Below are 27706 nucleotides of genomic sequence, written 5' to 3'. Positions count from 1 at the left end.
GTTAGAACCTCATGGGATCCGGTATTTGGCAATAGAGAATGAGGATGGATTACTTTTGATGTTATCATGATGACTGCCTTGCACAGTATATGGCGCTCTATAATGGCTGGATTTCAATGTGACCCTGACAAGAGACCAGCAAGAGAGTATTTAAAAGAAAGTGTCTCAAGATTTCTCGAGGTTGTAAGAACAGACGAATGTGTACCATTATGGGTAGAAATGGTAGAAGCCCAGTTGACCATGAAGGAATGCTGGGATGTGATGTGTTATAGTAATACTTGACGACATTAGTCATTTTTAAACTTTTTGTGTTGTTCGTTGTGTATTGTAATATATTTATCCTAGCAACCCGTTCGTAAAGTTTAAGTGAAAATAAAGAAAAAAAACAGTGTCGCTCAGTGATAGAATACTGGGCTGGCACCCAGCGGACCCAGGTTCAAGCCCCACTGTGTCATTGGTGCTAGGTCAAGCCTGTCTAAAAGAACTTTGACATGAAGTGACAAGCCCCGGCGTAACTCAGTGGTAGAATACTGGGCTGGCACCCAGTGGACCTGCAATCTGGTTACGGACACCGGCAGCGGAATACTGCGCGTGACCTGAGTTGTGACCTGATAAGAGCTTTCGCTGTAAAATAGCAGAAGCCGACAAAGAGGACTCGTCTGTGTCGTCTGCCTCGTGCCCTCAATCGTGGTTGATGCCATGCAGGTCATTGCAAATTCACTCTTTGATATTCGCGCCTCGTTTCATTTTGTGTAACCTTATAAATATGGCACTTAGTATTATGTATTATTTTCCATTTTTTCAAATGTATTGTCCCACGTCATTGTATTTGTGAGTGATTTAGTGTGTAAAAATTGCCCTGACACCTAACGGCTTTCTTGGATTTCAGGTGGCGGCTTACTTACACGTCAAACTGGAAGGCGATGTGTTTCGCCTTTCACCTTTCAGCGCAAAATGAAGGCAACTACTCTCGCTTCTACTGGTCTTGCAGTGAACCATGGAAGTACCGTGAGTGCTACAAACACGGCATCAATCTGCCATGAACTGGAAAGCCTGTATACTCACTGTCATATATGAACCTATCATTGTAGGTATTGGCACATTTATTTGCTATAAATGCTGTCAACTGCACTTTCAAGTATTCAGCAGTATGAGATGACATGAGGAAACTTACTTACTAGATTCGCCTTCTGTAAGGAACTCTTAATCTATCGAGAACACTGCATAAACTATACTGCGCAATACGCTTCCAGTTTCCCTTCAAGGGATTAGGAAGGGCCGAAAAGTCTTTTTAGGTGTTTACTAATTAACCCTTCACAAATATGGTCGTCTATAGACTAATTCATGCCCCATAACGGTGGTCTAGGGGCTAAGGTACACGGCTGCTGACCCGCAGGTCGCGGGATCTAATCCCGGTGGCGGCGGCTGCATTACCGGTGGAGGCGGAAATGTTGTAGGCCCGTATGCGGAGACTTGTGCGCACGTTAAAGAACTCCAGGTGGTCTAAATTTCCGGAGCCCTTCACTACGGTGTATCTCATAATCATATGGTGGTTTTGGGAAGTTAAACCCCCCATATCAATCAATCAATCATAAATTATTTCATTTTGGTGAAGTTTTAGTGCTCAATCAATCAATATTTTCAGAGCGTTCTAAAAGACTGAATTACGGTTGGCAATTCTAGCAAAAAGGTGCGTACTCGTTTGTTTGGTAAGAGTAACAACAGTAAAAAACATATAATGGTTTGATAAGTTACACATCTAATAGTTTGACGGGGCCGAACAAATCGATATGCGACAATTTGGGATATCGCTTTCAGTTTATAGTTTTTCACACCGCGAGGTCTACAGACCGGCAAGATTCAAAATTTTTCACAATGACTACGACAGCGTAGCGCACACACACGCAAAAACACCAATATCGGCTTTCATCACCGCACGCAAACCGGTAGTCGCCGACTGATAAGTCATGACGACAACGCAAACGATGAGCGGACGAATGCTCAGGGTCGCCACTGATAGCTACTTTTCAACAAATTGGCGAATGTGAGAGGCCCTGACCGACCTAAAATCACGAATGGCGATATGGCGAATTTCGGGCGATTTCTGGCATCGGTCTTGACTGACTTATTCAATCTGTACTCATTGTTTGCAAAATGAACTAGCGACAACTATTATTGCGATAGCAAATTTATGTAATATGTCGGCTGGGTTTCGCTGCCAGTATACGTATTTATATATATGATAATGCCAGAAAGAAAAAAAAAGCCAGAAAAAGATTCCGGCGCGTGAAATCGAACTTGGGTCCTCCCAATCGCGAGTGCGAGGCGTGAAACAGTGCGCCTCTGAGGAGCACGTCCTTGAAGTTTAAAACGACAAGCTATTTATATCTACCACTTACCGCTGCTGGCGGGCATCTCAGGAGAAATTGTGTTTTCAACGTTACCAGCAAACCTGCACAATGAGCGTGCGTCGCCACATCGCGCGGTGGCGCGCACTATTCTCTCACGCGTAGTTTGCCCCGCTTAGAGGAAGGTACCGCCACTGCCTCGCGCGCCTTTATCGCGTGGTGGGAAGAATCGTGCCTCTTGGCTGGCCTCAGGCTTTACCTGGAACAATTTTGTGGTAGTTACCGGGCGCACAAAGGTCACCGCAATCACTGCAGTATCCGTTTGGGAAAAGCGCGCGCTTTTCAGGCACAGCGCGCTTTTCAAATACAACTGCAAGGCTTATTCGGATGAATTTGTAGGGGTGAGTACGTTTCATGCGTCATTTGTACATGAAAAACGTGGGGCACGTTTGAATATGCTTAACATTCTGCGCGTGGCCTTCCAATTTGTTGCTATTGCGTTCATTGCTTCGCCTTTCCGGCAAAGCTCTGACTTTTTTTTCTATCTTTCATAACCCTTTCCACCCTGACTTTTTTACCAGCAGGTACTGTTTTTTGTCGATTTGGACTTACTACAACCTGAATGACACTAATATAATTTTTCTGAACATCCCATCAGTATACAAGGAAAATGGCTCCACGTCCACTTATAGAACACTAGGGCTTAGTGGTGGTAAAGTGAACAATGGTGGATTTAAATTCATATATTTAATTAATACTGTTAGTGCAAGTTATCATTGTGTAGCTAACGTACAGCAACCATGTATTAGATACAGCGCCTAAAATCTAAACTAGCAAAACTTTGCGCTTGTGATACACAGCTCCTTATTGCACCTAAATGGCCACCGTCTACCTATGGAACACTTGGAAGGTCCAATATCAAAAAAAAAAATTGCCATATCCTGCTTTGCAGCGCCACAATTATTTCCGCTCTTGTGTGCAAAGGCCACCTGATTGAACGGAACTTCAACGTCGTCATCTTCTAGCTCTATCACGACCTTTATTATAGTTTATAAAACAAATAAAAATTCATTACCTACAATCTTGCTATTAGCCATCCCTTACATATTATCTTAGTGATATGTGCAGATTTCTCGATTACAATAACAAGAAATTGGGAGCTTTTACAAAAACAACACATCTGTATTAGCCTAAATGCATTCATATGCCTGATGAACACAGATCCCTGGTGTCCTATATTTAGGACATGAAGATTGTCCACTGCTGCGGGCGATACGCTAGTGTAAAAAAGGACCCAATTTGTAAATAGCAAATAAACATCTTGGAAGCACATGAAAAATACGATAGCTACTGATCTAAAAGTTAACCAGAAAGGTTTCATATATTATCTGTTGTGGCGAGGGTCATCGTTATCGCAATCCACCATTTTGTTGACTACTTTGCAGATTTCCAAAGAAGCTGACGAAAAAAAATTATTACGTATGCTTGCGCAGGTGTATTCAGGAAAGTTCGGGTACTGTTGGAAGCGGAAATCTAGTTGTGAGTGATCTCTATAGTGACTGATAAGCAGGTGATCGGTAGTGACCGACGTGGATTCAAGTCACTTTCAATCCACTAATGCACTTTGTGACCTGTCAGCATGCATATAAATTGAAGTGTCTTACGAATGGTGATACGGTACTCACTGTCACCTCTTCAAGTGAAGTGATCATTAGCAACTCGCGCGACTTCAGCACATCTATTACCCGCGTGCGCGCTATTCACACCTTCGACAGGCATATCAAAGTAAACGCAATCCACACAGTAATAACTTGATACCAATTGCCCAGGCCATTGACTCAATCTCTAGTGATTCAGGTGATGTCATTAGGATGGTCACTCACGCGCGCACTCTTCTGACTTGCCGTAATGCATATCAAACGAAAAGCTTTAATAGAGAAATGACCTGAACCACGTCACTGGAATTAGTGATCCGATCACTAGCGACTCACGTGACATCATCACGCCTGTGAGCCATGCACGCAATGTACTAATTTGCCGACATGCATATCATATGAAACGACTTTGAGAGCGGTCAAAAAAGTGCATAATTAGACTGAAAGTGACTTGAATTCACGTCGGTCACTACCAATAACCTGTTCAATAGTCACTATGGTGATCACAAATAACTCAATTGGCACTTGCAATCGTACCCACACAGCCACTTCGTTGTTCAAACTTTGTTACCAGTGATCACAACGTGTATTTTTGCAATGACGGTCACACTGTGTCACTAGTGGCTCATTCATTTTTCTACGCATCCTGATATTATTTACCCTGCTATTAACTCCAAAGCTATTTACTTCACACGTTTGCGAAAATTCTGGGCCGCTTTCAAGTCGGGATGTAGTCGAGATGAAATTTGCTGGCGTCAGGATTTAATCGGATTGTGGTTGGATTAATTTCAGTGGAACTTGGATTAAAGTGACTGGCACTTGGAGTAATTTGAGTGGTGGCTGGGTGAAATTCGCTGGCGCTCAGGTTAATTTGGCTGGCGCTTGTATCAAACTGAGCGGGAGAACGTATACATGAGCGCGGACAGAACAACTGTGAGAGAGCTTGCGGTCCACTGTTTTTTTATTAAATGTATGTAAGGAGAGGTTGGTGCCAATGTGTGACGCCGGCTACTCCTCTTTTCGTGCACGAAAGTCGGCATCGCACATTTTGTAGCAAACAGAAGGCTATACATATGTACATAGCACAGCACTTACACAATGAGTTCACGTTTTTTAACACTGATTGTCCACACCACACAGAAGTGGGTCCACACTGCATAGAAATGGGTCCTCACCACACTGAGTTTGTAAAAAAATACAAGTAATCACGTCAATTTAAGTGTTCACACAAAAACGTCAAAGTTCAAATAAATGTCTAAGGTGATTTTGTCACTTAAATACTGAACTGTTTTCAGAAAAGTATTCCCAAATATATTGCATTGAAACACGACAATACTGCTTTGAACCATACTGCGGTTAACAGTGAATTGCATTTGTTTTTGTTTAGTACTTTGAGCTATTTCTGATTCCTCCAGAAAGTGAATGACTGCACGCACTGCAGTGGCTTTTAGCTTTTCTTTTGGCTATGGACCCAAGATTTTTGCAATTGATGGAGGTCGCTTATCCAAAGAATTGAGTATTTGTAAAAGGTTCTTTCGAAGTACGCCATGATTTTTAAAATGATGAAGAATGTGCTCCACGTCTTCTTGAGCTTCTACGCATGAGCTGGTAGGACTGCCAGCTTTCCTTATTCTATACAGGAAAGCCTTCGTGTAGGCTGTACCCAGTCGAAACCTATGGATAACTGTTTCTAACCGATCGGCTAAGCTTTAACGAAATATTAAATTCTTTACCAGGATCAATGTTATACAACAGAGAGTTTTGCGCATCATTTTCTAACCAGGTTTCCTTAGACAGTTGACAGCTCAGCTTATTTATTAGACACCGTGCATCGCTCATCGATAGAGGTAGCAGTGATATATTATTTTCTTGATGTGCTGCATGTGCAATGTGATCAGCTATGTCGTTTCCTGTGATTCCACAGTGGCTTGGCACCCACTGGAACATCATGGTGTGGTGTAAATCTTTTGCTATAGCGTACGTCCTCTGTATTTCATATGCGAGCTCACTAGCTTTGTTGCCCAAGCTGTTTCCTTTTAAAGAAACTAATGAGGACTGTGAGTTACTGATAACTACCCATCGAAGTGGACCTGGCTGTAAACATATGAAGCGTAAAGCACAGAGTATTGCATAGAGTTCTGCTGTTGTGGATGTTGTGAAATGGCTGAGTTTAAAAGCTTTTCTCGCTTGTTATGCAGGTACGAAGAATGCCGACGTAGAGCTTTGATTCAGACATGATCCGTCGGTGTACACGCGAATATAGTCATCGTAATATGTATAAAGGTGTGTTAAAGTTATTTGCTTCATTACAATTATGGGCATATCAATCTTATAGTTTATTCCTGGAATCGAAGTTGTAATATATGAGACAGAGAGTCGCCATGATGGGTGGGATGCATATGGAAGCCAATAGTCATGCATAGGCAGTATACTCTTGAATTCTACTATAGTTTCATGTATCCTTGCAGCTGATGTCTCCTGAATTGCTCGGTATAGGGGATGATTAGCGTGTTGAGTTGCCAACCGAAGATAATGCCGGCAAGTTTCCGTAAATTTTATAGCATGGAAAGTCGGTTGACGAGACTCCGATATTACTAAAGCACTGGCAGACGCTCGCTGTACACCAAGACATATACGAAGGCTTCTGGCCAACAATCTTTGAATCCTCTCCTCTAAGTTACGCGATATCCCATGTAAAAACGAGGCAAAGTAGGCAGCTATTCTTTGTCAAATTATTGCTGAATGTACACAAATAAATAAGAGCATGAACTACCCCATCTCACTCCAGTCAGTCGACGTAATATATTGATTAGGGAGTTGACCTTGTCCTCTAATGATTTTATCTGTGGTGCCCAAGACAGACGTCTGTCTAAAATCGCACCTAAAAATTTGTGCTGTCGCACAAGTTGTAAGCGCTGAGAGTCTATCTGAACTTTGAATTTCTTAGGGCATTTCCTTGCGAATGGAAGTACAGATGTTTTCTCATGGGAGAGTATCATGCCTCTACCCTTAAAAAAGTCATTGATTATTGTCAGCCCATCTTGAAGTTTTTGCTGAACTACTTCAATGCTCGTGTCTGATGCCCTAATGCACAGGTCGTCTGCATATATAGAATATTTCAAACTAGTAGGTAAGATATGAGATACTTCAGCCATAACGCAATTGAATAAAAATGGGCTTAGTCCGCTATCCTGTGAGACTTCTTGACTAACTGCATGCTCTTCACTTTTACCGTCAGCCGTTCCACTGTCCAATGGTGCAGCCAGGGCACAAAAACAAGCCTCGGAGTCCGAGTACCGGCAGCAAGTGCGTACTGATGATGCGGCAGCGTAAACGGGAATGCAAGCGCAGTGGCGGGCGGATCCTGCAAACCAGAACCCTGAGTTGCTTGCGTTGTCAAAAACTTGCAACAACGCAGCGTTCCAGATGACTACGGGAGTGCGTTTGCCGGAGCGAAGTCCCAGTTTCGATGGGAGCTGCTCCAGTAGCACATTGAATTTGGCTGCGACGTCTGTGACCACAAATGATGGAGTATAACCACTGTGATTAACGGACTGCGACACGCATTTATCGCTCAAAGCACTCTTTCATGACAGTGATTCTGCGAAGTACAGTGCGGCATGCGATATAAAAACTGCTTCAAAGCCAAGCCAGACGTGTGCCTAAGATAATTAAGAATCAAGAACAAGTAAGCAAGACCTGCGAAATGCTTTATTGTCACATTTGGTCGAACCGACTGCTAAACGTCAGGGCTGTCCGTTTCCGCTTTGGCTAGTTAACCATTTGTAGAGTGCTGAGGTGGTGACACTTTAAAGGTTTTCGCTAGTGCTGCCAATATCTCGCTAGAGATGGTAAGTTTTTGGTTTCAGTGCCAACTACAGTATTGGCTGGTTCATAGTAATGAAGAGAACTGAAAAAATGAGATGAAAAATTTATGGCACATCCACGACGAGTGGGCGATGAGTGACCGAAGTAGTGAGATTGTTCGGTGTCACCCTTAACATTGTGAATTCCCGCATGTATATGAGTCACAAGCGATGTACAGTTACAACAGTCTTTATTGGTCATAACTGGCACGTTATGTTTATTTGTGACTTGGATATAAAAAAACGCTAAAATACAAAGATTCAAGTGGCGACAAGGCACTCTTCCATATTTGTGTGTATTTTCGCACATGTTTTTACATCCAAGCATGAACCATTCACTAGACTAACTTTCGCTTCTTGTAGAGTGAAATTTTGTTCTGCTTTCATTATAACTGCTTTATGATATCGAATCTAGTCGTAATACGGCAGTGACGAGGTCTGGGCACGTTACCCTGGTGGTTGTTGGTTGTTTTCAGTAATAAGAAATGCGTTGTAACAAGAGAATACCGAGACATCGTATACTGCGCAAGCCGGTTGTTGTCCGGGATCGCCTTGTTCATCATCTTCGTCGTCATAAGGGTCATACTCATGACATATCGTGGGTACCTTGCATGTGCTGCGTCATGATCTTAGAAAACGAATGTGCGATCCGGGACGCGCTTGCTCTTCATCGTTATCACCGTCATCATTGTCATTTTCATTCTCATCAACAGCGGACTCTATGATACAAAACGTCAAAACTGGGCCACGGACAAGCCTCGACCTTAAGAAGTTTCTCTGCTTACACAGGAATATCCATGAAATGAATGATGATGAGAGGGCGAAGAAGAGGAATCGTTCGTGTATTGCCTTCGGCAGAAGAATCCTCTGCTCACCGTCCTGCAAGTTTTTCAGCCGTACTTGTTTTGGGGGCTGTGGCCATAGTTTGCGTGTTTGCGGCTATATTTCATTCTTTTATAGTGTTTTTATAGCGGTAGTGTCGATAAGTGAGTGCTTTTTTGCGCTTGTAAGTTCAGGAATGCCATTTTCCTCACATGGACCAAGGGCTTTTTTATGGTCAGCTTTTCTTTCACCGCAGGAGAGCCCTGTGGACCTGTTCTTGCATAATGGTATCTCTGCAGTTCCAGTGGCCCTGATCCCAACAAATGAGGGTACCATACGGATGAAGAATTCGAAAGTAACTCAAGCTGAGCTGCGAGTAGCCACAGCTCATTTCCAGAGTATCTTGGAGGTCCGGCAGTATGGCAAAGTTGGTATCCTCTTTTTGTCGTCAGACCAGCTTTGTGTACAAGACCTCCTGAAGCGTTCTGTGTTTGCCTCCAACCCGGTGAGCGCATTCATCCCTTATCACTTAGCATGCGTGAAAGGGCTTCTGCGAGGCGTAGACATTAGTTTGACTCTAGCGGAGGTATTGAAGATGTTTGCAGCAGCTGGTGCAATCTCCGTTCATAGGTGGAGCTGTGTTGTTGATAAGACCAAAGTCTCTACGGAGTTGGTGATTGTGACATTTGCTGGATCGAGCCGGCCATTGGAAATCAAGGCGTGGCGTCTTATCTATCGAGTCGAGCTGCTCTCACCTCGGCCACTGCAGTGGGTAAAATTTTGGCGTTATGGCCCCACGATTAAAAGCTGTAGGTCCGCTCTTAGATGCCAGATGTGCGGGGAGCCTCAAAACGCAAATTAACGTCAGAGCAAAGAGAAATATTCTTGCCTTTGCAATGAAGCGCACAGGGCAGAACATTCACATTGCTCTGCCAAGGCTCGAGAAATTCAAATTCTCGAAATCGTAGATCGCAGACGCTGCTCCCAAAAAGAGGCATTACCTGAAGTTCAGGCTAGAAGTCACGGTTATGCAGGGGTAGTAGGCTGTCATACCACGTTATCGGATGCATCTATGTCTCAATTCATAGCGGAAGTGGTCGAAATAAATATAGAAAAGGCCATGGAGCACCTTGCTTCAAACATTTGTGAGACTCTATCTCAAATTTTGTCCAACCAAATGGCTCACTTGTTCGGTACGCCGGCGAATCATTTAATTTATCAGACTGCAGAGCTTCCATGACCGATTAATGAACTAGAAACCTCAACCACGTCGTCTGACCTTGTCCACGCAGGACCCTCTCTAGATGACAACCAGAATCAAAGGAAAGATGTAAATGATGAAAATGAGGAATCTGATGATATAGAAATGAACCCTAAATCACTAAAACGCACTAGGCCTCTTCTATTAAAGAAATCCGCACCAAAGCAGGAAAAAAACAAAAAAACAAATGTCTAAAAGACGAAACAAGCCTCTCACACATAGATTTCTTAAAAGAACCCATTGTGTATAAGGCAGTCGCGGAGGCATTTTTTTTTTCAGAAAAATAGGGTGAATTAAGATTCTCCATTGGAATTGCAGATAAATTTACTCTTCAACAACTGATCTAGTATCTTTGTCTTCGAAATACACACCAGATATAATCGCATTGCAGAAGACTTGGCTTTCTATAAATAAACCATTTTATCAACTAGTTATCATTCGTTTAGGCTAGACCGCCAGTCCGGAGGTGGAGGAATAGCATTTTCGATCTTTAACAGAATCAGTTTAATGGCGAAAATCTCGTACAAGTATATGTTCCCAGATTGTGAAATTTTTGCGATAGGCGTCACTTTACCGGGTTTCCAACCTTTCTGCGTAGTTTATGTGTTTTTTCCGGACTGTGTAGAAGACATTAGACGATTGAATAAGGCAATCAGATCATAGTGTAAGGAGAAAATTGTAGTCGGCAATTTTAACTCTTATCACACGTATTGGGGTTTTAAAACTGATAAGTGTGGTAAATGTCTCTGGGAGTGGGCAACAGATAATAATCTATTGTGCTTAAACATCATGAACCCCACATTTATTCATGAACAATGTCAATCAGCCGTAGATGTAAGTTTCGTAAGTTCGAGTATTTCAAGCTTGTTCTTGGCAGCGCTGAACTGTGCCACAAGTAGTGATCATTTTCCTATAGGTTTTGAAGTTTCTTGCCCAAAAAACCCTTCCTCGCCCTCAGGTCAGAGTCTTTGTGAACTACAAAAAATTAGACACAACCCAACATGATCTTTATCCACTTCCTGGAAATTCATGAAAATATGAATGAAAATAATGAAAACGAGCTGAGTTTACTGTCCAGTCGGCCGAAAGGGCACCCTCTAGTCCTTGGTGGTATGAAGATTGCACACTAGATAACCACCGCCGCCAGGCAGCTTGGAAGCAGCTTATTCCCAATCAATGCCCTAAAACTGGTGTGATTATAAATTTAGAACACCTAATTTTAAACGCACAGTCGCTAAAGCAAAAAAGGACTGTGATCGTAGACATTATGACTTGCTCTCACAACCTAAAAATAAGAAAGCGCTGTTTCGATACATGAGAAGAAGGAAAATCCTGCCATCACCAGTAAATTCGGATTATAGACTTCTATCATCCGAGCAAATGACCAAAGCTCTAGATTTATCGCTAAAGGCTTAGAGAGTAGATTCACATCAACTGCACCTACCAAGGGGCAGATTCGTACAAACCAGGCTGATTTTGAGGAAGTTTCAAAGTCGGAACTATCGTACGTGATAAGGCAGTTACCCCTTTCAGCCCCGGGCCTGGATGAAATTTCAGTACCTATGATCCAAATATTATTGAAAACTACTCCCTGTGAAATTCCAATTTTATAAATTATTCTTTAAAGCATGCATGGATTCCTTATGATTGCAAAATAGCCAAGCTTATTCCAATACATAAAAAACAGGCATCACGATTCAACATAGTAAATTTAAGACCTATATCCTCAACTTTTGACATGGTTGGATAGAAGGCAAGTCAATACTAAAACCTCAACGAATTGGCTTTAGATCCGATTATTCAATCTGGTGTGCCCATGCAGACTTGGAGAGCCTAATACAGCTAGCGAAAGAAAGAAGACAATACGTGGCACTAGTGACTCTTGACATTGTGAAAACCTACGATAGCGCTCAACATTCAATTTTGCTGAATACACTGATGACTTTAAACTTCCCACAGTACATGACGTCGTGGTTAGCATAGTTTATGACCTTCCGGGAATTTTATTGTGCCAAGGATGGATGCTCGTCATCTAGATACAAACAGAATCGCGGAGTTCCCCAAAGAGTAGTTCTTTCACTTTTTCTATTTAATATACTGATGAGTTCCATACCAAACTGCCAGGATATCTATGTCTATGTATATGCTGATGAAATAGCCTCATTTTCTCCTGACAATGATATTTATGCTCTACAGCAAAAATACAAATATAGTTGAACATGCTAGAAAGATGGCTCCAGTCAATTTCAATGGCTCAAAGTCTAAAAAAGAGTGCTCTCTTGGCATTTCGCATAGCCGATTACTTTTCAATCTACATTGTTAATAGTCAGGAACCCATTCGGCAAGTAGACTTCCTTAAATATTTGGGTGTTTTGTACAATGAAAAACCTAACTGGAGTCCACATATAGAGTACATTGCGGCTAAGGCTTAACGGGCTTTTAGGCTTACTGCGAAGAATGAGTAATCGCAACATTGGCGTACATAGAGACATCATGTCAATGATATACAAAATGCATATGCGACCAATATTAGAATTCGGGTGTGTCTTGTTTTCAGGAGGACCTGCACACAAAACTAATCACTTGCTTCTCTTGGTGCGGGAAGCTCGGCGCTTGTGTCTGGGGCTTCCTAGGTTTACAGCATTTATTGTTATTTATCAGGAAGCGCGTCTTCCTACATTGCTCTGTCGATTCCGCCTGTTGACAGTACAGACATTTCTAAAATTGTACAGGTTACCAGTGAGAAGAGCTGAATACATTTTCGTCAGTGACCCAGATTTGTTCTTTCTCGCTCATTCGCCTCGTTTCTATACGCTGCAGATAAGCTATGTACAAGAGAGACTGACAATTATAAATGTCAACATTAGCGACGTAATTGCATCTGATATCTAAACCATATTGGTAATATAGAATATTGCCGCGAACCATGCATTGGGTTTGTTCATTTGTGTTTTGTTTTTTCGGCCTGGCTGCGCCGGCCTGTGCTATCGCCGTTTTCACAGCGTTTCGAGCAAACGCTACCACAGCGTTTCGAACAAACGCTATCGAACAACGCTTCAGGCGTTGTTCAATAGAAACAACGCTTCAAGCGTTGTTTGTTAGAAACGCTGTTCGAACGAACAGCGTTTCTAACAAACGCTATCACGGCGTTCTCGATACAATTCGACTATTCGAGAAACCCTCGCGCCTAGGGATATAAATTCCCGCACAGCCGATGCCACGTCATTCGCTCGCCGACGCTCACTAGCGTGCCCGTCGTTTTGCCGGCCACTGCTTTGCCACCTGTGTATTCTTTCAGTTGTTAGGGGAGCACAGGTTCACTCCGATAAACTTGTTTTCCTTATAGACAACTGTGTCGTCCTTTGCTGCGTGACATCTGGTGGAGGTGCGGGGTACATGAACCCTAAGCCATTGCCAAGCCAAAAAGCAAGCCCAACACGACAAGCACGCCCAACTCGTGTCAGCCGCCGACAGCGAGGCCTTAAGCCAGAGTTTGGACTGCTCCCGGATAAAAAAAAGGAAAGAAGACGTAAAAACCACGATGATCAACGCAGGCACCATGAACAGCGCTACCGACCCTCCCGTCGTTCTGCAACAACCTCGTGAGCCCCCATCATTCCGAGGATCTCCTGGTGAAGACACGGAAGAGTGGCTGGAGAAGCTGGAGCGCGTCCGCATCTTTAATAGGTGGGATGACGAAGAAACGTTTCGTCATGTCTTCTTCTATTTGGAGGATGCAGCTCGAACGTGGTTTGAGAACTATGAAGGCTCCCTAACCGACTAGACTGTCCTTAAGAGCAAATTTCTCAAAACATTCGCTACGGTTGTGCGGAAAGAACGAGCCGCCCTTTTGTTGGAGACGCGAATGCAACACCCTAACGAAGGTGTTGTACTGTTCGCTGAGGAGATGAAGATGCTGTTCCGGAGAGCTGACCCCGAAATGGCAGAAGAGAAGAAGGTGCGCTTTCTGATGCGGGGAGTTAAACAAGAGCTCTTCGCTGGACTCATCCGCAACCCCCCTAAGACCGTCGCTGAGTTCGTCACCGAGGCTTCGATGATCGAGAGGACCTTGGATGTGCGTTCGCGGAAATACGACAGACCACTCAACACCCTTTCGGTGAACCCGGTAAACGCCCCTGGATTGGCGACGGAAGACTTGCGGGAGACCATCCGCGCCGTCGTTCGCGAGGAACTGAGGAAATTGTTCCCAGCAACGCCGCAGCCCCAAGCCACCTCCCTCACTGACGTCGTCCGCGAGGAGGTTCAGCAAGCACTGGGGAATTCCACGCCGTCGGAAGCATCTTGCGAACCACAAGCGATGACCTACTCCACTGCTGCTCGTCGACCCCGACCCGTCCCAACCCGTTATCAAGAGGCCTCGCCGTACCGCCGCCCAATGTCGCCCGCCCGACCCCCTGTAACCCGAAACTAGGCGCCCAGGAAGACCGAAGTGTGGCGAACGCCAGATAATCGTCCGCTGTGCTACCACTGCGGAGAGGCCGACCACGTCTACCGCCGCTGCCCGTACAAGAGGCTAGGTTTGCGTGGGTTCTCCGTCGACGAACCCCGCCCGCGAGCCGGCCAGCGCCCATATGAGATCGAAGAATATCTGTCGAACACCAGCCGTGGACCATCCCGTTTCAACCGTTCGCCGTCGCCCTACCCGCACCAATACCCCAATCGTCGCAGCAATGCTGACTTCGCCCGTGGAAGGTCCCCCAGCCCACGAGGGGGAAACTAAAAGCAGCAACTTCTGGAGGTGAAGTTGCAAAACGGCGAGAAAATGGAAACCCTCCAACGACGCAAGACCGTGATTCACGACATGCCCTCATCCCGACGACCCGACGACACCCTGATGAGACCCCCGAAAGCGACGACAGCTACGCTCCGCGACGCGTACCCGAAATGACGAAGCCTGCCGCTGAGAAAACGACGATGACGACGCATAGTGCCCGACCACCAACACGCGCAAGCCGCGATACGACGCCCCGACACAGCCGAAATTCGAGGAAAGCGGCATCCGACGTCCAGTTGTACATCGACGGCCTTGACGCAGTCGCCCTCATCGACACGGGAGCTGACTACTCGGTCATGAGCGGGTCATTCGCGTCCAAGCTAAAGAAAGTTACGACCAGATGGGACGGTCCGCACATACGCACAGCAGGAGGCCACCTCGTGACCCCAAGTGGAATGTGCAAATCGCGCGTCACCATAGACGGCACTACGTACCTTTCGGAGTTCGTCATTTTGCCTAACTGCTCCCGCGACGTAATTCTCAGAATGGACTTTTTGATGGACAATGGCGCAATAATTGATCTCCAGACCAGGTCGATAACGTTTTCTTCCGATTACTCCACTAGGCCACAGCCGAACCTCGGACACCGTGCTGCTGTAAGGATCGCCGACGATCACGTCACCCTGCCACCCCGCGCAAGCTTGATGATCGCCGTCTATTGTGAAGGTGCTGCTCCTGACGTTGACGCTATCGTGGAGACTGACCAAAGGTTGCTTCTAGACCACGATGTGTCTGTCGCAAGAGGCATTGCGCGGTTTAAGCAACGCAGATCCCACGTTTTGGTCACCAATTTCACCGAGGAGTACCAGCATCTAAACAAGGGCGCTGCAATTGCGTTCCTCGAAGAAACGCAAGAAGCGAGTCAAGTGATCGCGGTCGCCAGCTTTGAACGCGCACGCGCAGATGCTTCCAGGCTGCCACATTCTTTCGACGTGAACCCGGCGCTGTCGCAAGAAAATCGGGACAGATTACTGGAGTTGGAATTGCTCCGTCGCTACAGCGAGTGTTTTTCCTCGAACTCGAAGTTACGTCAGACACCTTTGGCGAAGCACCGGATAATAACCGAAGATGGAGCCCGACCTACCAGACAGTCACCGTACCGCGTTTCTTCACATGAGCGCGAAGCCATCCGGACTCAAGTAGATGACATGCTCAGCGACGACATAATACAGCCATCGAAAAGTCCGTGGGCTGCGCCGGTTGTACTCGTGAAGAAAAAAGATGGCACTTTAAGATTCTGCGTTGACTACCGGAGACTAAACAAAATAACCAAAAAGAACGTGTACCCCCTGCCACGAATCGACGACGCCCTCGACCACCTCTGCCACGCCAAGTACTTCTCATCCATGGATCTGAAGACCGCCTACTGGCAATTTGAAGTGGACGAGAGAGACCGAGAGAAGACTGCATTTATAACCCCGGACGGTCTATACGAAATCAAGGTGATGCCGTTTGGGCTGTGCACGGCGCCCGCAACGTTTCAGACAGTCATGGACACTGTGCTAGCAGGCCTGAAGTGGCACACTTGCCTCGTATACCTCGACGACGTTGTCGTATTCGCCCGGACTTTCGACGAACACCTCACAAGGTTGGAATCTGTACTCGAGGCCATTCGTACGTCGGGGTTAACGCTGAAGCCTGAGAAGTGCCGTTTCGCGTACGGGGAACTCAAGTTCTTGGGTCACGTCGTGAACGCCGCGGGAGTCCTACCTGACCCGGCAAAAACATCCGCCATTGCAAACTTCCCAAGGCCGAAAGATAAAAAGGGTGTGCGAAGGTTTCTCGGACTGTGCGCATACTACTGGCGCTTCGTCGCAAACTTCGCACGCATTGCAGAGCCACTCACGCGCCTGACGAAAGAAAGCACCCCTTTCAGCTGGGAAAACGACAAAAAAAGCATTCTGCAAGCTGCAACAACGCCTGCAAAACCCGCCCGTGCTCGGTCATTTCGAGGAAAAAGCCGAACCGGAAATGCACACGGACGCCAGTGATATCGGTTTGGGTGCCGTCCTCGTCCAAAAGCAAAGCGGTTACGAAAAGGTAATCGCCTATGCTAGCCGTGGTCTGTCGAAGGAGGAGAGAAACTACTCTGGCTCCGAGAAAGAGTGCTTGGCTATCATATGAGCCATTTCAAAATTTCGCCCATACGTCTATGGTAGACCGTTAATGTTGTGACAGATCATCATGTGCTGTGTTGGCTCGCCAATTTGAAGGACCCCTCTGGCCGTCTTGGGCGGTGGAGCTTGCGCCTGCAAGAGTTTGACGTTACAATTTTCTAAAAATTCGGCAGGAAACACTCCGACGCCGACTGCCTGTCCCGCGCCCCCGTCGACCCACCACCACAGGACTCCGATGAAGACAGCACGTTCTTCGGAGTCGTGACAGAGAGCGACCTAGCCGCCCAGCAGCGTGCCGACCCTCACCTCCGCGCCATGATCGACTACCTCGAAGGACGCAACGTCACCATGCCTAGGGCGTTCAAGCGCAACTTACCAGCATTCAGCCTCAAAAACTCCATCCTAGTGAAGAAGAATTTCAACCCCGAAACGAGAACGAATTATCTACTTGTCCTCCCCGCAGACCTTCGTGACGAAATTTTGGAAGCGTGCCACGACGAGCCGTCTTCCGGACATCTCGGAACAGCTCGCACGATTACAAAAATCAAGGCGAAATACTTCTGGCCCCGCCTTACATCCGATGTCACCCACTACGTCCGGAGCTGCCGTGACTGCCAGCGACGAAAAACACCACCGACGAGACCAGCCGGAATTCGGCAGCCGATCGCCGTCCCAACAAGGTCCTTCCAACAGATCGGAATGGACCTTCTGGGCTCGTTCCCTACATCCCGATCCGCGAACAAATGGATTGTCGTAGCGACAGACTACATGACGCACTACGCAGAGACCACCGCTCTTCCTAGGGGAACTGCACAAGAAGTTGCAAAGTTCTTTATTAACCAAATTGTGCTGTGACATGGAGCCCCTAAGGTCCTAATCACGGACCGCGGAACGACCTTCACTGCGGAGCTTATGCAAGGAATCTTACGCTACAGCAACACAGATCACCGAAGAACGACGGCGTACCACCCCCAAACGAATGGACTAACGGAACGGCTCAATAAGACAATCGCGGATATGCTGTCTATGTACGTCGACGTTGAACATAAGACGTGGGACGAAGTCCTCCCGTACGTCACGTTTGCGTACAAGACGGCTATTCAAGAAACCACGCAGATGACACCGTTCGAGCTCGTCTACGGAAGACGGCCGACTACAATGCTCGACGCCATGCTTCCGCACGTAGAAGACAACGACCTCAACGCCGACGTCCAAGGATACCTCCAACGTGCGGAGGAGGCCCGCCAGCTCGCTCGAGCTCGTATAACGGACCAGCAACTGGTGGATGCCGGACGCTACAATCTCCGACGCCGAGACGCCGAGTACCATCCTGGAGATCGTGTGTGGGTTCGGACTCCCATTCGACGACGTGGACTCAGGGAGAAACTTCTACGACGCTATTTCGGACCCTACCAGATTCTATGACGTGTTGGCGAACTAACGTACGAAGTGATCCCCGATGGGGACTAACGTACATCACGACGACGCACGCGGCCCGAAGTCGTCCATGTGGTTCGCCTAAAACCTTTCTACGGACGATGACGAACTTTTAATTTGTGTGGACTGTCCCTTATGTTAGCATCGGGTCGATGCACTCTTAGAGGGGGGGTAATGCCGCGAACCATGCATTGGGTTTGTTTATTTGTGTTTTGTTTTTTCGGCCTGGCTGCGCCGGCCTGTGCTATCGTCGTTTTCACAGCGTTTCGAACAAACGCTACCACAGCGTTTCGAAAAAACGCTATCGAACAACGCTTCAGGCGTTGTTTGATAGAAACATCGCTTCAAGCGTTGTTTGTTAGAAACGCTGTTCGAACGAACAGCGTTTCTAACAAACGCTTTCACGGCGTTCTCGGTACAATTCGACTATTCGAGAAACCCTCGCGCCGAGGGATATAAATTCCCGCGCAGCCGATGCCGCGTCATTCGCTTGCCGACGCTCACTAGCGTGCCCGTCGTTTTGCCGGCCGCTGCTTCGCCGCCTGTGTATTCTTTCAGTTGTTAGGGGAGCACAGGTTCGCTCCAATAAACATGTTTTCCTTATAGACAACTGTGTCGTCCTTTGCTGCGTGACAATACGATGAGATCTTTCTTTCACAATCTATATTTCAATTCCTTAAATTCTTAGAGAACAAGCTAGCAGATTTCCAACAGCATACACAGACATGTAACATAATAGCCACAGATGCTTCCGTTAATGAGCAAAGGGCAGGCAAGGGAATAGTCTTCCAATCACTTGGCTGGTCATTTGCTGCGAGGTTACTCGATTTAAGTCCTGTTTTTGAGGCGGACCTAATGGCTGTCATCTTTGCACTGCGAAAACCTCCACAGAATGAGAACAGAGCAATAATAATTGCTGATTCGCTCTCGGCATGCACAGCTCTTACAACTTCTCATACCTCTCACGTCATCACGACGTTACGATCTTTAGTTCTGCCTTAGCTGAAGTACCTAAAGTTAGTATGAGTACCAGGTCACTGTGGGTTAATATTAAATGAAATGACCGACGCCTTAGCCCGTTCTTCGATAGATCTCCCGATAAATGAGGTTCTCCCTTTGGTAGAATACTTCACCGCAATCAGGTTTAGACCAGCCATGCACACAGATAGGATGGAAGCAATAACCACGTGGACGGAATATCATCACGTAAAATATCCATGGAAATCGCAGTGGAGCCATTCTCATAATCAAAAGTAATTATCACCAGATTTTGATGTCGTGTCCCCCCATTAAACTTTTACTGGCACAGGGCTGGTCTGATGACATCAACCCTCTGCCAGTTCTGTGGAGAACTGGAAAATATCGCACAATACGCTTTGACATGAGCAAAATATTCTCGTATCAGAACTCAATTTCTAATTATTTCTTTTACAAAATAGGCTTGACCTTATCAGAGGAAAATATTCTAAGCTTCCGTGCCTCAGGCTTGGAATACTGTCACAAGGATGCCTTTGATGCCATGTGTAATATTATTACAAGTGCCAGTTTAACCTGGTATTTAAAAATCTTCGTCATTTGCTTAGGTTAAAACTTAAGTTTAGAAAATTATTCCTGTCAGGTTATTACGGCAGGCTTAAATACAGGCTCAAAAGCATATTACTTATAGTTAAATTGCATACTTTACGTATATATCTCATTTCATTTTTTTTAATTTTCGGTTTTAAATTTTATCGCTTACCTAAAATAACATTTAACAGTCTCTACGCTGCATTCTTGGCCAATCCCCCAAAATGGATATGTGCCATGTATCTGAGATAGCAAAGCGAAGCAAAGTAACCAGGAATCAGCCGTGACATTGTCCACTCCCGCATGTAAACAATGGCGAAGTGGTGGACAGTTCTATATATTGTTTATTGACTAAGTAATGAAGTAATGACCAATCAACATTGTACAGAACTGTACACCTTTTTGAGCCAAACCTCTTCTCGGGATTCTTTTAGCAGTGAGACCACAAGTCTTCCTGACTCCACACGACAACCCGACGGCTGGACACCTCGTTGTCTCCGCCACACTCACAAGAATACAAAAAAACTACTGCTTTCCACGCATTGCCGCCGACGCCGCTTCTTACATCGAGACCTACCGATACTGTCGACGACTGAAGAGACCGTAGGAAAACCAGCAGGGTTTCAGCCGATGAAACCACTTCACCAACCATTCAAGCGAACTGTTGTGGATTTACCGCGGCCGTTTGATACGGCCACTTGCGAGAGTAAATGAATCGTTGTAGCTACTGACTACATGACGCGCTACGCCAAAACAGGGGCCCTACCTAGAGGCAGTGCTGTTGAGGCAGCGAAGCGCTTCGTTGAAAACATCGTTCTGCATCATAGTGCCCCAGAGGTTCTCATTGCCGAAAGAGGTACGGGCTTTACTGGACAGCTGACTCAGGCATTTTGTGATACAGCGAAACAAACCACCACCAGACCACCACCTACACCTACAGACCAATCGCCTGAACGAGCGTCTAAACAAGACCATCGCCAACATGATGGTCATGTATACGTCGACGTCGAGCTGAAGCCATGAAATGCAATTCTTCCGTGCATGATCTTCGCATACAAAAGTGCAGTACAAGAAAAGACGCAGCTGTCACCATACAAGTTGGTCTACGGAAGGAGTACGCGAGCGACGCTTGGCGCAATGCTGCCAACTACCAACAACGAAGACAATCTCGACGTCGCCGCCTATTTGAAACGTGCCCAAGAAGCTCGACAGCTCTCCCGCCTGCGTATGAAAAATTAGCACACGATTGACTGCTGTCGAAAAATTTTTTGGCGACACCTCCTCGAGTACCAGCTGGGTGACCGCGTGTGAGAGTCAATCAGGTGTATAACTGCACTAGTTGGTGATCAACCGCAAGGTTGTAGCGAGTGTCATGTCCTTCTTATCCCCCTAGTTTTTGTCAACAACTGCGCTACGTATCATTACGTTAAAATGATCATGTGTGAATATAGACACTGATACGCCAACCTCCAGGTGGGCGTATCGGCATTGTTGACAAAGAAGTTTCTCCATTAGAAACTTCTTCGACGCTGCTTCGGACCTACCTAGTACTTCCACATCTCGGTGCTCTTGTGTACCCCGACGATCTCCCTAAGTTTCAGCGACGCCGGGCACATGCGTGATTGTGCATTTGGTGCTTTGAACTTTTATACGCACGTTGATGAACCTACAGACTGGAGTTTTTTTAAATGCGAAGTCTTTCTTATCGAGCTCCGGCGACTTTGAGCATATCTATCTATCTATCTATCTATCTATCTATCTATCTATCTATCTATCTATCTATCTATCTATCTATCTATCTATCTATCTATCTATCTATCTATCTATCTATCTATCTATCTATCTATCTATCTATCTATCTATCTATCTATCTATCTATCTATCTATCTATCTATCTATCTATCAGCCGCATCACATCACTTTATTTTCTTAAAGACCCCTCAAGAGGGTATTACGTAAGGGGTGGGTATAGAGTATAGTCAGGTGAATTCAATAAGTGAGAAGTTTGTTACACTGTCCAAGAAGTTTGATGGATTCGTAATGGCTGCAATGGTGTGTGAAAGGTCATTCTTTTTAGTTGCCGCTCGGGCGAAAATGAAGGGGAAATTGCGAGGGTGTCAGCAGGTGGGTTGACATTTGCAGTTCATCTCCGTGGCGAAGAGGTATGCGCGTAAGGTGAACGATGTAAGAAGAATGACCCAGATCACTGTAAGGGATGGGGAAATAAAGATAGCGTGGCATTACGACGACGAAGACCACGAATAGATAAAACATTTTCCGCTTTCAATGACGAAACGCTAGCTTGGTAATGATAGGCGGAATAAATGAATCTAGCAGCACGGCATTGGGCTGCTTTCAGGGCAGAGGGGAGGTAGGACAGGTATGGGCTCCAGATAGCGACTGCGTACTCTAGCACTCGTCTAATCATTGATTTGCAGGCTAGTAGTTTTACGTGCGTGGGGGCATGATGAAGGATGCGTTTCAAGAATGCTAGCGTTGTATTGGTAGATGCTAGCATACTAGTCATTTGAGGGCGCCAGGGTAGGTCATCGCATAAGGTGAACCCCAAATATTTAACCGAGTTAACGGCATCGACGCGAGCACCAGAAATGGAATACGGGAAGCAAAGGGGGACAGAATGCCGAGAGGAGGTTACATCTTTACATTTGCTAGGATTTAAAGTCATTAGCTATTGCTGGCAGCAGTCTATTACCAGGTTAGAATCAGTCTGTTAAGCGTGCTAGTCGAGAGGGTTATTTATAGTTTAATAGATTAAGCTGTCGTCCGCTAACATTCAGATGTTAGTTGAAACTGGGAGAGGCTAATAGTTATTATAAACTAGGATCCGATGGTCCCAAGGGCGGATCCATGTGGCACACCTGCGGTTACTGGGAGCGGACAAGATGTCAGGTTACTGATAAAGACGTTCGAAGCGGCTTGTTAGTAATTCTTGAATCAATATTATAATATTGAGATCTATATTTAAATGACCAAGTTTTAGTAAAAATCGTTTATGGGCTGTTTTGTCAAATGTCTTGGCCTAATCTTGAAATATAATGTTAGTCTGGACATTGACGTCAAGGTTAAAGTGTAAATCGTGAAAAAAAATCCCTAGTTGGATTTCAAATTATAGACCTTCACAGGAACCGTGCTGTGAGGAGTTAAAGAACTGACAAGAGTCTAGATGATTCATGATGTTAGAGTAGATGATGTGTTCTATGACCTCGCATGGTAAGATGGTTAATGAAACGGGTCAGTATGTCAATGGAAAGTTTTCGCTTCCGGCTTAGTAGATTGGAACGGCCTTTTCCACTTTCCAGTCTTCGGATAAGAAGGCATTGGCCAAAAAGTGTGAAAATAAAAACATAAATAGGTAGCAGAGGTATACATAGTGTTCTTAAATACCTTTGACGTGATTTCATCAACACTCGATGACGAGGAGAGAGTGTTTTCAATCCGAAAAGCTATACCACAGGCAGGAAAAAACAGGTGGCTTTTTTCATTCAATAAGTCAGGAGGGAACTAAATGAATAAAGGCATATCACTTTCTACAATTTAACAGACGAAAAGCCGTGATTAAATTCACGAGATTATTCAGCATTGAACAAAACTTCATCGAGCTCCTTCGTAAGGCTAATTGTGTGATCACTGTGAGGACTAATTACCTCTCAAAGTTTAGCAGTTCGACTATTTCTTCAATAATAATTCTCAGTGGCATAGTATTTTCCTCGCGTGTGCGCACTGGCTATGAGTTTAGCTTCACGATAAATCCCCCTCTCTCCAATTTCTTATCTTTTGAGCACTTTTGTGAACCATGGCTTTTTAGAGTTAGCGCGGAAAGTGACTTTAAGTATGTACTTATTTACAAGTTCATTTATGTTAGATTTGTACTGGGTCCAGTTGTCCTGAACGCTTCGGCTTTCAAAGTCCACCTCAAATGGAGAAAAAACTGATCAGATCATCATTCATTGCTTGATAGTTAGCTTTGCCATGAAGGCCGATATTCGTTATGAATGTGTGGTTGGGAGTGATGCAAAATGAATTGTGGCTTGTATAATATTACAGTCACTAATTTTTTAGGTAATCAAATAATTATTAGCATTCAGGGCTGTTAGTAATAATTTGAAAGTATTTGCCTATTCCTGCGTGATGCGTGTCAGTTCAGAGACCTATGGGGTAAAATTGAAATTGAGTCAAACGTGTATAAAGTTGATGGTTTCGTAGTTGCTGATAGGGAAGGGTTGATTACAGCAGCCAATAATTTGACACTTAGAGTCGCCGAGAAGAACGACACTGGTATTACTGTTGGCTGCAAGAAGCTGGTTTAGCATATCATTAGGTTTCTCTGGAAAGTGTTGGTTGCATCGGGGTGGCCTACAACATACACCAAGTAAGATTGTTTTTGGTCTAGAGTGACATAAAAGCCACAATATTTCTAGGTCCGCCACGACACTATAACGAAGCATAACAGTTTCTGACTAGCAGCGATGAGAACGCTTCCCCCTCGGGAGCCCTCGTGGTCTTTGTTGAAAAAATTGAAGTTTGGCAAATCAGCGAGAATTTCAACGCCGCTGACATTAGACAGCCAGGTCTCAGTGAGTACCAGCAAGTTTCTAGCGGAAGACGACGCAAGGTTATATATGGCCTCTATTCTCAGTATAAACTACTTATGTTTGTGAAATTGACGGAAAAATACAGATAATTTGAAGGGGCGGTTTTCGTTTTAGCGAACGCAAGAAGATTTAGCGAACGCTAGGAGGTGTTTTCGTGCAGTCCGTACTGCCGTAGAAAAATTCTATCACACGCTGCAGTTTGTTTCCTTGAATATATGGCCACAGGAAAGGATCGCAAATTTAGTTTTGTGAAAGGAAAACATAAGTGTTACGGAACAATGTTGGTTTTGGCTGAATTTACCTACACGATGTGCACAGTCAGTTTCCTTGGCTGTGCATATTGCAAGCTGGTATGCTAAGACTAGACTGCTTGGCGAATGTAGGGGACAGACACTAACGTGGAAATCATGAATCTACATTACCGTCTAAGTAATTGCGACAGATGTGAATAATTAGTTGCTCCTACTGTGGAAAGCTTTGTTGTGTTTGTTTCAGGAATACAATAAAAAAGATTGTTTCAGCACGAGTGACTTTTCGCTTCATTCAGGCGGGCTTAAATATGGCCAACTAAGCCGGCTGTTTGCGTAAAGTCAGCCCTCAAGCTATCAATGTCGGTGCTGATTGACAGAAGCCTTTGTTAATGAATTTTAAGTTCAGTTAGGCGTTTGCACACGGTACTTTGTGTTTGGTCGGCAGTTAATAGCTCGTCTTTGAGGTTCTTTACCTTCAATATTAGTTGAGACTATCCGCTGAATAGTTTTCGTGAATCAGACAGTACCACAGATGTATAAGGACCAGGGTTAGATTCGATATCTCTAGCAAGCAACACTATAAATCGGATTGCATGAGCGATTTCAAGAGTAACAGCAACACCATAGGCATGGTACATGAACTAAAAAGTAATTGTTCGCCCATTTAGAAAACAGGGAATATTTATTACATGCTTGTGTGGCGAAGACGAAAGGAATGGTGGTTATCATAGCGGCGCAGACGTCGAGCCTACGAAATCTTGAGCCTGGGTGGCGTTCTTTTAAAGCTAAGGCAACGATGAGTGTCCATGACGATGACACCTCCTAAGCAGGACGGCGCCGCTGAGAGGGCAAATGCAGAGGAGCACAATCAAGTGTTGCGTTTAGTGTGCAGTAGCGGGCTAGTTGTAATGCGGGTCAGGCATAGCTTTCCAAAAGATGGCGAAATGATCTCGGTGGTTACGAGAGCAATCACCTATGTGGTGAGGACAAAAGGATTAGTGGTCATCATTGTCGCGCAGCAGCCGAGCCCACCGAGCCCACAAAACTGAATGCCGCCAACGACTTATAGCTCTCCTGGGCGTTTAGAAAATGGTACTGATACTTCAATTAGTGTGGCATAACATCACTGTGTGAGTAGCATAAGCGACTAGTCATAACATCAGAATCATGAGAATTATGTCATGAATATCATGATTCGCATTTTATGGTCTTGCTGCGCTTGCGGTAGTTTCCTTACCATGACATATTGCAAGCTGGTATGTTAAGACTAGACTGCTTGGCGAATGTAGGGGACAGACACTAACGTGGAAATCATGAAGTGCATGTAATGTGAGTCATGACTACACGCCACGCTCATGGTGCGCTCGTGGTCGTTTTGTCAGCCTCATATATACAAATTTGATGTTATGTCACGTAAATGAACGACGAAGGTAAATGATACATCGAAACATGATAATCATAATATGTGTGTCATGAAAAATAGGACTACATGCTACGCTCATTGCGCGCTGCCGGGCGTTTTGCTAGCTCCACAAATACCAAGTTTGGTATCACGTGACTTGAATAGACGACTAAGGTGAATGACACGCCTAAACATGCTAATCATATATGACATGGCTGCCATGTACAGTGTAATTTACTTCTCTTTAAAAACGTAGTGCTGATTTTAAAGTGACTTATCAACCTTCCTAATTCGAACGTCGCATATCAGCGACTCCCACTATACGTGGAATCTTTTTTTATTTGATTCATTGCTCTTATATATATATATATATATATATATATATATATATATATATATATATATATATATATATATATATATATATATATATATATATATATATATATATTACAAGAAAGTGTACACTTAAGGGCTCCTTTTTTGTTACACCCAATAGTATTGACATGTAACGGACCATGTTCACAAAAGTATAGGGAATATCTTAGAACTAATTTTAAAGTAAATATGAAGAAAGTAACTTGGATGAAAACATAATTTTCCGTGGGCGGGAACCAAACCTGCGACATTCTAATAATGCGTTCAACGCTCTACCAACTGACCTACTACCACGGCTATCCCTCCATCCGTTTTATTAGGTATATATGTGAATGAAAACGTAGAATTGTCATTCAGCGCAACCAGAAATCATGGCGGCGAGTGTGGAACACCCTTTATCAGCCTGTTTGGTGTCACGTAGCACGTGAACCTATTTCTATCTGGTAGCTGATCAATTATCTCTCATATACCACCCAAAGGAATGAAGCCTCTTTGAACAAACCCCTCAATAATTAATAAAGAAAGTAAGTGTCTACTGAATGACTCCTTTTATCTTCTTGTATACTATATTCATGAGATATAATGAACAATAGTGCAAGAAAAGTACAACAGAGGTTATTGGACGTAATTGTATTGTAAATGTGAAGAAAGAAAGTTGATGAAAAGATAACATGCCATGGGCAGGAACCGAACCTGCAACCTTCGAATAACGCGTTATTTGCCTCCGAATAACGCGTTATTTGCCTCGAACGTTTGCAGCGACTTCAGAATCAAGCAGTTAGATTAATGACTTTCAGCCCATTTTACTTCTCCTGCAGCTCGTTGTTTTCTCAGCTTAACATACTCCCATTGAGACAATTATTTTGTCATAGAATGTCCGTTGTCGCCTTTAGACTCATCACGCATGACATTTTTATTGCATGCATTGATCATCGTCACTTAACTAATGGTAACATCACCAGGTTTTCTCAGTGCTATAATCTTCTTTTGCCGGCCGTAAGGACAAACTACGGCAGGTTCTCAACCTTATTTACTAGCATAGCCATTTGGAATTCATTGCCTTTCGAATTGAAATCATCGCATAACATCCATATTTTCACTTCCCGTAGTAAGAAACATTACGTTCAGGAATTAATCAACTCATCCGATTTGTGTAATTAACTGTTAATAGCTTTCCACAGTTCTGTGCTTTTTT

The 27706-nt window shown here is 44.7% G+C and overlaps 1 protein-coding gene across 4 annotated transcripts in view; it reads left to right on the top strand.

The window, feature by feature from the left end:
* The window catches only part of LOC119159444 (uncharacterized), a 633480-nt gene that overhangs the window by 444147 nt on the left and 161627 nt on the right, over positions 1 to 27706 (top strand). For all 4 annotated transcript variants that reach the window (XR_012894521.1, XM_075890909.1, XM_075890908.1 and 1 more), the window contains one exon: positions 890 to 1008. Coding sequence is in view for 3 of the 4 variants with exons in the window: in XM_075890909.1 (XP_075747024.1) it covers positions 890 to 1008 (119 nt within the window). In the remaining variant the exon portion in view is untranslated. The remainder of the gene's footprint in view (positions 1 to 889; positions 1009 to 27706) is intronic.

The sequence above is a fragment of the Rhipicephalus microplus genome, chromosome 3 (genome assembly GCF_043290135.1).
Source record: "Rhipicephalus microplus isolate Deutch F79 chromosome 3, USDA_Rmic, whole genome shotgun sequence".
Classification (NCBI taxonomy): domain Eukaryota; kingdom Metazoa; phylum Arthropoda; class Arachnida; order Ixodida; family Ixodidae; genus Rhipicephalus; species Rhipicephalus microplus.
The sequence above is the reverse complement of the archived record's forward strand: the minus strand, read 5'-3'. Positions and strand labels throughout refer to the sequence as shown.